This window comes from Triticum aestivum, chromosome 6B, assembly GCF_018294505.1.
Source record: "Triticum aestivum cultivar Chinese Spring chromosome 6B, IWGSC CS RefSeq v2.1, whole genome shotgun sequence".
NCBI classification, from domain to species: Eukaryota; Viridiplantae; Streptophyta; class Magnoliopsida; order Poales; family Poaceae; genus Triticum; species Triticum aestivum.
The window spans coordinates 731,056,780-731,067,720 of NC_057810.1; the positions used below are offsets into that span (position 1 = coordinate 731,056,780).

Consider the following 10,941-nt stretch of genomic DNA (forward strand, 5'->3'; position numbering starts at 1 on the left):
AGTGATAAAATGGAGAACAAACAATATTGCAATTCTTAGAAGCAAGGCCTAGGGTTCATACTTTCACTAGTGCAATCTCTAGCAGTGCTAACATAATTGAATCATATAACAATCCCTTAACGTGCGACAAAGAATCACTTCAAAGTTCTTATCTAGCGGTGAACATAAGATGAAATTCTTGTAGAGTACAAAACCACCTCAAAGTTATCTTTTCCGATCAATCTATTGAGTCATCCCTATAAGTGTCACAAACAGCCCTAGAGTTCATACTAAAATGACACCATATGATACGCATCAACTAACTCTAATGTCACCTAGCTGCTCCAATGTCACCACAAGTATCCGTGAGTTGATTATTCGATATGTATCAGACAATTTCAGATTCATAATAGTCAATCCAACACAACGAATTTCCAAGAGTGCCCCAAGATTTCTACTGGAGAAAGTAGGATGAAAACGTGCATCAACACATATGCGTATATTACCCCAATGTCACCTCGGGAATCCACGAGTTGAGTGCCAAAACATACATGAAGTGAATCAATATAATACCCCATTGTCGGTGTCAAAACCGGCGGATCTCGGGCAGGGGGTCCCGAACTGTGCGTCTAGGAGGATGGTAACAGGAGACAAGGGACACGATGTTTTACCAAGGTTCGGGCCCTCTTGATGGAGGTAAAACCCTACGTCCTGCTTGATTAATATTGATGATGTGTGTTACAAGAGTGGATCTACCACAAGATCAAGGAGGCTAAACCCTAGAAGCTAGCCTATGGTATGCTTGTTGTTCGTCCTAAGGACTAAAGCCATCCGGTTTATATAGACACCGGAGAGGGCTAGGGTTACACAGAGTCGGTTACAATGGTAGGAAATCTACATATCCGTATCGCCAAGCTTGCCTTCCACGCCAAGGAAAGTCCCATCCGGACATGGGACGAAGTCTTCAATCTTGTATCTTCATAGTCTTGGAGTCCGGCCGATGATGATAGTTCGGCTATCCGGACACCCCCTAGTCCGGAACTCCTTCACCCATTGTCACCATGGGTATTCATATGCAAGACATTCATCAAGTGTTATGAAATCCATAAAAGTATTCAATCCGATAATAGTGAAACCTCAAAGATAAAAACTCAATCCATCACAACAAAATAGAGAGGGAGAAACACCATATGATCCAACTATATTTACAAAGTTCGTGATACATCAAGATTGTGCCAAATAAAGAACACGAGAGAGAGAGAGAGAGAGATCAAACACATAACTATTGGTACATACCCTCAGCCCCGATGGTGAACTAGTCCCTCTACATCATGGAGATTTTCAGAATTATGAAGATGGCCTCCGGTGATGATTTCCCCTCTGGCAGGGTGCCGAAACATGGCTCCAGGTGGTATTTCTTTTGTAAAGAGGTATGTGGCGGCGGAGTCAAAGTTCTAGGGTTATCTCTTGGGGTTTCTCTATTTATATGATTTTTCAGCATTGGAATCACACGAAGATGAGATAAGATGGGCCCACAAACCACCATGGCAAACTGACCCCTAGGCGCGCCCTGGTGGCTTTTGTGGGCCTCGTGGCTCTTTTGGTCCTCCCATGAAGCTTCGGGGGTCAAAATCATAAAAAAAATTGAGCCCATTCCGAGAACTTTTATTTTTGCAAAAAAATAACACCACGGTAGTTTTGCTGAAAATAGCATCAGTCCGGGTTAGTTCCATTCAAATCATACCAAAACCATATAGAATTGTTATAAACATGACATGAATACTTCATAAATTATAGATAGGTTGGAGACGTATCATAGTGCTCCAAGATGATACCCCCATGAGGGAGAACGACACCAAAGTCTCCGTCATCATCCAATCCGGGAGTACCAGATCTAGGGTTTCCCCCAGAACAGCTGCCACCTAGAGGAAGAGGGGCACTCCTTCTGCAATTGCCGACGCTCCCATGTGGTGCCCACTACCAGATAGCTCTCACAATGACACTTTCAAGAAGGAAATGACGTCAAGAGCTCCGTCGCCGCCCTAGCTCACTCGAGAGACCGTGAGGTGGGAAAAGGCAGGGCGGACCCGAACGACTTCTCCAGGAAGAAAAAGGTACCCATGGGTGTCGTCGCCATCGCAGCCAGTAAGACGACTTGGGAATTATCCCAATTCGAATCCCGCATCCTGCTGCGTCACAGTCCGGTAACCAGCTAGCAGCATGACCATGTCCAGTAAGACAGAGTGCATGCACCATTGGTTGGAGGAAGGAGCAGCTTGGCGCTGTTGGCCGCCGGGGCATCAAGCCGCGGCACCAACTCGCCAGCGAATCGCCGGCCACCCGATCCGATCCCCGGCAGCCCACCTGCCCTGCCCCGCTATGCTACCGGATGGGGAAGACTCACCAAAGGGAATGCCATACCTGATCCATGAATCACAGCTGCCATACCAGCGCCGAGCAGTCGGAGAAGGGCACCACCGCAGCCTTCCTTGGAGCCATCCACAGTTTGCCGGAAGGCGCCTCAAGCAACGGCGAGGGGAGGAAGGTGTGGTGGAGGAGGAAGAGGTGGCGGCACTAGATCGGGATCGCGAGTCCCTTGTGGACGGAGCGAGTCGCGTCGCCTCCGATCCATTTTTTACCGGGTGTCACCAGGGTGCTGGGGCTGGTGGGCAACTAATCTGCCGACTCGCCCATCTGCTCTGGGGTGGGGTACTCCTTGGTTCTCTCGAGGACATTAGTGAGGTCCTTTGCACTGACGAATATTAGACAAGGGTTTTAGGGTTTTGTGGCAAACTTCCAACAACGGGTGACCTTTGTATTATATAGAAAGTACATAATGATGTACAACACAATTACAGGTGGGGACACTAATAGCCCAGTATATACAGAGTCTAACACCCTCCCTCAATCTTAACCGAGATCTGAAGAATTCACCAGGTTGAGATTGTGCCTACAGCCTTAAAACTGAGGAAGAGGTAGCGGCTTTGTGAAGATGTCAGCAAGTTGATCATTTCAGGATATGAACTTGATAAGAAGCGGTTTCTGGGCAACACGTTCCCTGACAAAATGGTAATCAACTTCAATGTGTTTGGTGCGAGCATGAAAGACTAGATTTGAAGACAAATACGTCGCACCAATGTTATCACACCAAAGGACCGGTGGCTGCTTATGTGAGATGTTCAACTCTCGGAGCAAAGACTGTAACCAAATAAGCTCAGTTGTGGCATTTGCAACTGCTCTATACTCAGCTTCGGTGCTACTGCGGGACACTGTTGTTTGTTTACGAGCACTCCAGGCTTTCAAGTTAGAACCAAGGAATACTGCATATCCCCCCCGTGGATCGTCTGTCATCTGGACTCCCAGCCCAGTCTGCATTAGAGAACACAGAGAGAACTCCAGAGGGGGCCGGTTGCAGAGGCAAGCCATAAGAAGCAGTCAACCAAATATGGCACAAGATGCGCTTAACTGTAGTCCAGTGAGAGTCTCGAGGTGCATGAAGAAACTGAAAGACACGGTCGACATCATAAGAGACATCAGGACGAGTGATGGTCAAGTACTGCAAGCCACCAACAATACTGCGATACTCAGTAGCCTCATCTGCGGAGAGAAGAGAACCATCAAGAGCAGAGAGTCTATCAGTAGAGGACATAGGTGTAGTAGTTGTCTTGCCCTGTAGCATACCAGCCCGTCAAAGAATATCAAGAGATTATTTCTACTTAGTAAGTGTCAAGCCAGAACCAGAGTGCAACACCTCCAGCCCAAGGAAATAGTGAAGCTTCCCAAGATCCTTAACCGCCAAGTCACCACTCAAGGTAGACACCAAGCGATCCGCAGCATAGTCCGAGGAGCTGACAAGGATGATATCATCAACGTAGACCAACAGATACATAGTAACTGTAGGACGCTGAAGAATGAACAGTGAGGTATTAGCCATAGAGGGAACAAACCCATGAACCCGAAGAGTAGTGCCAAGACGTGCATGCCAAGCACGCGGAGCCTGCTTCACACCATAGAGCGCCTTAACAAGACGACACAGATACTGTGGATGAGTTGGATCAACAAAACCAGGAGGCTGACACATGTAAACCTCCTCCTCAAGGACACCATGAAGGAAAGCATTCTGAACATCAAGCAGATGAAGAGACCATCCTCGAGTAAGAGCTAGTGAGATCAGAAGCCAGATAGTGGTAGGTTTTACCACCGGACTGAAGGTGTCCTCATAGTCATGTCCATGGCGATGTTTGAAGCCTTTAGCAACCAGTCTAGCCTTGTATCTCTCGATAGATCCATCGGCATGTTTCTTTACCTTGAAAACCCACTAGGAATGAACGACGTTGACACGAGCCTTGGGAGGAACCAACCACCATGTGTCATTCTTGAGAAGAGCCCAGTATTCTTGTTCCATCGCAGTGCGCCAGTGAGGATACTTAGGGCAACCTAAAAATGCCATGGCTAGGGTCCGACTGGACTTGCACCATGCAAGTTGCAAGCCAGGTAACCGTGCCATCTTTGCGTTTCTTAGGAAGAAACAACACACTTTTGCTGCCTGTATGAGGATGCAACATAGGGGCGGAGCAGGTGGCGAGGTAGGCAGTGACGGTGGGGAAGAGAGCGCAACATCCGTCATGACAGTCGTTGATGCAGTCGGAGGCGTTGATGGTGTGGACGCAGCAGGAGGCGCCGACCCACTAGAGGGCGACACTAGCCCAGACGAGCTGGGCGACGACACGGATGGCGGAGGGCTTCCAGGCAGGGGCGGCCCAGGGGTTAGTGCTGGGGACAGCCCAGGCGTCGGTGCTGGGGACGCGGTTGAAGACGAGGCGACCCACTGGGCCGAGGCATCAGCCGAGACAAGCGGTGGTTGGGCCAGAGTGGTGGCACGTGGTGTAGAGGCCGCTGTCGCGGGCGCGGGCGGGCACGTTTCATGGGACATGCAGGGTGCCTGCTGATCGACGTGATCGGGCGGGGATGAGGGAGCCGGAGGATCAACCTCGTCCAGGAGCTCCAACCGCGCACATCTCCCAATTCCTGCACCATGGTTAGACAAAAAGAGGGGGAATGTGCAACATCTACAAATTGATCAGGCAATATAGTGGATGGGTGCACCGACGGTGTGGAACTTGTGTCAGGTGGGAAGAGCAGAAAAGGGAAAATATGCTCATCAGAGACAACATCTCCTGAAATATACACACAGTTAGACAAGACATGAAGGCACTTATACCCTTTGACACATTTTTTAGAATGGAACTCAAGCTTGCGATTATTATAAGGACGGAGATGCGGCCAGCACGCACAACCGAACACTTTAAGAAACGTATAATCAAGAATCTGACCAAGCAAGAGTTCAAGTGGAGTTTTCATATGAAGGAGTCGCTAAGGAAGCCTATTTATGAGAAAACAGGTTGTAGTAAAGGCATCACTCAGAAAACGAAACGTGACAGATGCATGAGCGAGCAAGGTTAACCCAGTTTCAACAATATGACGATGCTTACGTTTAGCTGAACCATTCTGCTGGTATGTATGTGGGCAAGACACACGATGAGAGATTCCAAGTTTTTCAAAGAAAGTACTAAGATTGCAGTATTCACCCCCCCAATCCGACTGTACATGAATGATTTTATGATTAAGGAGACACTAAACATGTGCTTGAAATTTTAAGAACACATCAAACACATCAGACTTATGCTTGAGAAGATAAATCCAAGTAAAGAGACTATAAGCATCAATGAAACTGACATAATATTCGTGCCCACTAACAGACAGCTGGGCAGGACCCCAGACATATGAAAACACAAGCTCAAGAGGAGTTTTGACTATATGTGTAGAAACAGAAAAAGGTAGCTGATGACTTTTGCCTTGCTGACATGCATCCCAGACATCAACATCTTTATTACTAGACACTGAGGATAGCTCATGATGGTGGAGAAGATGGCGAACAATGGGTGATGCTGGGTGACCAAGGCAAGAGTGCCACAGTGAAGGAGACACATGAACACCACTAAAGACTTGGAACACATCAGTAGGAGTGGGGACGGCGGTGGGCGCATCAAGAGCATATAAGCCACTACGGTAGCGACCTCTAAGAAGTATGTTCCTCGTAGGACGATCCTTAACAAAGAGATGAAACAGATGAAATTCACAGAAAACATTATTATCCTGTGTAAGTTTAGGAACAGAGAGTAAGTTATGTACAACTGTGGGAACACGAAGAATATTTCTAAGATGCAATGACTTAGAGGTGTTTGTGAGAAGAGATGCCTGACCAACATGCGAGATGTGCATACCTATCCCATTAGCTGTGTGAACCTTGTCATGACCACGGTAGGGCTGCTGAACGGTAAGCTTGCCCAGTTTGTTCGTGACATGAGCTGTGGCTCCAGTATCCATGTACCAAGAAGGATCAACAGGATAGGAGGGAGTGTGTCCCTGTTGCGCCATGTTCACTTGACGATCGTTGCCCTTGCCATTATTGCCGAGGCCGAGGAAGTCGGTCTTGAAACGACGATGACAGCGGGAGGCGATATGGCGGGGCAGGCCACAGAGCTGGCACGGCTGGGCCGCACCACATGCCATGTAGCAGGCGCAAGCGCGGCCATCGACGACGACCGCCGAGGCGCCAGGATGTGTGGCCTGCTGCTGAGCAGGGGGGCAACACCGGATTTGCCCCCCCCCCCCCCGAGGAGGGAGCTGCAGAGGAACCACATCCGACTCGTTTGCCGTGATGCACGGCGTTGACAGAGGAGTCGATGGAGATGTTAGGGCGGCGCACGTTGAGCCGCTGCTCCTTAGACAGGAGGCGGTTGTAGAGTTCCTGAGGGCGAATAGGCTCCTTGCATTCATTGATCACCTCGGCGAGCGAGTCATAGTCGCTGTCGAGGCCGGCGAGGATGAAGGCCGTGAACTCGGCGTCGCGGAGAGGCTCTCCAATCGAAGCAAGGGTGTCGGCCAACTTCTTGACCTTGTTGTAGAAGGCGGTCACCGTACCGTTGTCCTTTCGAGTCTCACCAATCTTGGCACGAGTAGACATAGACCGAGCATTAGACTGGGACGAGAAACTCGACTCCAGGATGTCCCACACCTCGCGAGACGATGCAACGAAGAGGACCAGCCTGGCAACACCCTCACCCAGGGAAGACTGGATTGCCGACAGGATGGCTTGGTCCTGAGCGATCCACGCACGGAACATTGGATGCTGTGGCGGCGGACACGGCAGGGTGCCATTAACAAACCCCTCCAAATAATGGCTGCGCAGAAGCGGAAGCACCTGAGCGCGCCAGTACAAGTAATTATCCGGCTTGAGCTTCACGGGAAGGAGGTGCGAGAACAGTAATGGCGGCGAGGAGATCGTGGCCAGAGCAGCCACAACATCCACGTATGGCGCAGGAGATGGCATCGGTACAGAAGGAGCCGCGGCAGGTGTGTACACCTGTGGGACGCCGTACGCGTAGGATGCACCATAGGGCGGTCTTTGTATTATATAGAGAGTATATAATGTACAACACAATTACAGGTAGGGCCCAGTGTATATAGAGTCTAACAGCGAACAAGTGTCCGCGGACTGACCCTGCTGTTTGCGGACGCGGTGGGATTTCTGAGGGTTTACTCGAGTGGAACCAGTAGCCCCCGTGGCCGTGTGGCTGGCGCAAATCTGGCCAACAAAGCAAAGCCTACCAGAAAGAAAAAGAAAGGAAGGAGTCCTATCCTGGTGCTGGTGGTGCACTGCAGAGAACCAACCTTGCTTCCTTATCCAACCTCCACCCCCACCCCCACCCTCATCCCTGGTGCAGGCGCTAGCGCTAGCTGGGGGAAGGCCAGCAATGGCCATCCGCGTCTTGTTTCCCTCTTCCTCCTCCTCCTCCTCCTCCTTCTCCACCGCCCAGCCGACTAGGAGGACTAGCAGACTGAGGCGAGGATTCTGCTGCTTCTGTTCAAGCTCAACCACAAGCAGCGATGAGGTCTCCTCCAGCTCATCCATGATGACTGTGTCCATCACCGGAGCCACGGGGTTCATCGGACGCAGGCTCGTGGACAAGCTCCTATCCGGTATCTCCACTGCTCTGCTCTGCTCTTTTAATTTGCACCTCATCTCACCCACTGACTGACTCACGCATGCCTGAATGAAAATGAAAATGAAACTGAAACTGAAACTGAAACTGAAACTGAATGCAAAAAGCAGAGGATCACAAGGTGTGCGTCTTGACACGCTCCACCTCCAAGAACAAGGCCTCCTCTGTTTTCCCTGGTAAGCACACCACACCACTCCTTGTTCTTATATACAAATGGAAATGGAAATGGAAATGGAAATGGAAAAGGAAATGGAAATGGAATGCAGCTTCGAGGTATCCGGGCGTGACCATCGCGGACAAGGAGGGAGATTGGGAGCGATGCATCAGGGACTCAACTGGTGTTGTCAACCTCGCAGGAATGCCCATCAGCACCAGGTGGTCACCAGAGGTTGGAACTAGTGCTAACAGTCTACCTACTTCTAGTCTTGTCTTCAAATTCACTTGACCCATACATTAGCTCCATGAATACATGCATGCAGGTTAAGAAGGAAATTCTGCAGAGCCGAGTCAATGTCACCTCAAAGGTAGCTACTCTACTCTACACTACTTCATCATATATCCGCATGCTTCAATTTAGTCTGTCCTCTCGTTTTTAATCACCTTAATCTGGATGCATCTGAATAAACAGTTGAACTGAATTTGATGGATGGGATTAAACTGAACCTAGGTTGTGGATCACGTCAATACTAGCACTAGTGCCAGCAGCAATGGCAATGGCAATGGCCCCTCTGTTTTCGTCAGTGCAACAGCCGTCGGCTACTACGGTACCTACACTTTCTTCTTCTTCTTCTTCTTCTTCTTCTTCTTCTTCTTCTTCTTCTTAAATTGATTTGATTTGATCAAGCAAGCAGCTTAATCAATCAATCAATTTTTTTTAACCACAACAAGAATAGAAGAATCCTTAATAAATTGATTTGATTTGATTTGATGAAGCAAGCAAGCAAGCAAGCACAATCAATCTTTTCTTTTTTTAACCAAAAATTAAAAGAAAAATACAAGAAGAAGAATTGCAATTGCAGGCACCAGCGAGACGGACAGCTTCGATGAATCCAGCCCATCAGGCAATGACTACCTGGCACATGTATGCCGAGAATGGGAGGGCCGGGCACGGCAAGTGAAGCAGGAGCACGTCCGGCTGGTGCTCATTCGGATCGGAGTCGTCCTCGGCAAGGACGGCGGCGCTCTGGCCAAGATGATCCCCCTCTTCATGATGTTTGCCGGAGGGCCGCTCGGCACAGGAACACAATGGTCTTCTTCTTCTTCTTCTTCTTCTTCTTCTTCTCCTTCTTCTTCTTCTTCTTCTTCTTCTTCTTCTTCTTGTTTGGAGGTATAAATACAAATACTGAATCTGCATCTCCAATTTATCTAGGTTCTCTTGGATTCATGTGGACGACCTGGTGGATCTCATCTACGAGTCCCTGCGGAACCCGGCCTACACGGGCGTCATCAACGGCACGGCGCCCAACCCGGTGCGGCTGTCGGAGCTGTGCGACCGGCTGGGGCAGGTGGTGGGCCGCCCGTCCTGGCTGCCGGTGCCAGGGCTGGCCATCAAGGCCCTGCTGGGAGAAGGCGCCACGGTGGTGCTGGACGGCCAGAAGGTGCTCCCTGCCAGGGCCACCCACCTCGGCTTCTCCTACCGCTACCCCTACGTCCGAGATGCGCTCAAGGCCATCATCGCCAAACAACTCTAGCTACCTCGCTACCTTCTCTTGTCTTTTCCTTAATTTTCTCTCTTGTATAATACGTAATATACTAATATAATACTCCCTCTGTTCCTAAATATAAGTCTTGCTTTAATAACAATGACTGTTACAAGGCGCACCTCCTCATCAATTTGCCATAGATTAGAGCATCTCCAGCCGCGCCCCCTACACACCGTGTCAGGGTCATTTTTTTATCGCCGACGCTGAGAAAATAGCCTAGCCACGTTTCAGGAGTCCATTTTTCGCCAGGGGCAGGCGGACCCAAGCCGAACCCGACGAGCGACGGGGCAATCGTTGTTGGCGCGAAAGAACGACGGGCCCGCCGAGTCAGCGACCCCCGCCTCGTTGTCCTTACATCGCCTCGGTTTTCCACGGGGAATCAATGCCAAGGCTGCCGCCGGTCGGCCTTCCAGTGATTCCTCACGGGCAGCGTAGTGCGGCGACGCCCCCCCCCCCCCCCCCCCGCCACGCGTACACACGCCGCCGCCCCCCGGCCGCTATATAAAGCAGCACCTTCCTCGCCGGTGGACACACCCGCCCGCAGCCCCTCTCTCTCTTCGTGCACAGCCGCCGCGCCGAACTCTCTGTCCTCTCTCCCCCCGTTCATAGCCGCCGCAGACGATGGGCATAAGGTTCCCCAGCGATGGGGTGGCGGCCAATGGCTTTGGCCGCCGCTCTCTGCACGAGTGGGAAGCCCATCTCCTGCACGTAGCCAATGGCGACGGGGCGGTGGACGCTCAGCGCTGGGGGCGTCCCCGTCCCCCCGCTGCACGACGTCATGCGCTCCAACTACTTCCACGTCGAGATCGAGCGTGTGCGGGCTTCTCTGTCGGAGGAGCAGCGGGGCCTCCCGGAGTACGACGCCGGCAACCATGAGGCGTGGGCTGCGTACTTCGAACGCCGGCAAGCGGAGCGGTTGGCCTTTATCAACAACGCGCCAGTGGTGAGGGGGAGCAAAAACAGCGACGGCCGCCGCCTGTGGTGGGGCGCCCCCGGCCGCACGCTCCACACCATCCTCGAGTACCTCGAGGGCGGCAACGATCCACCGCTGACGTACCCGGCTGGCCCAATCCCCCGCCGGAGTGGCGGCCAATGGATGTCGAGGAGGACCGGCTCCTCTTCCTCCTCCTCCCGATCCTCCTCCCACTCCTCCGGGTCGTCGGCGCTCTTCAGCGTCAATACCGAGCCCGCGT

The 10,941-nt window shown here is 51.2% G+C and overlaps 1 protein-coding gene across 1 annotated transcript; it reads left to right on the forward strand.

The window, feature by feature from the left end:
• Window positions 1-7,690: 7,690 nt before the first annotated feature.
• On the forward strand, window positions 7,691-9,825 carry LOC123140154 (epimerase family protein SDR39U1 homolog, chloroplastic). The gene is made up of 7 exons (XM_044559895.1): window positions 7,691-8,022; window positions 8,156-8,221; window positions 8,312-8,433; window positions 8,525-8,569; window positions 8,713-8,809; window positions 9,065-9,293; window positions 9,415-9,825. Exons 1-7 carry the CDS (start codon window positions 7,797-7,799, stop codon window positions 9,734-9,736), a joined length of 1,107 nt encoding a protein of 368 aa, XP_044415830.1. The 5' UTR covers window positions 7,691-7,796; the 3' UTR covers window positions 9,737-9,825.
• The last annotated feature ends 1,116 nt before the right edge of the window (window positions 9,826-10,941 follow it).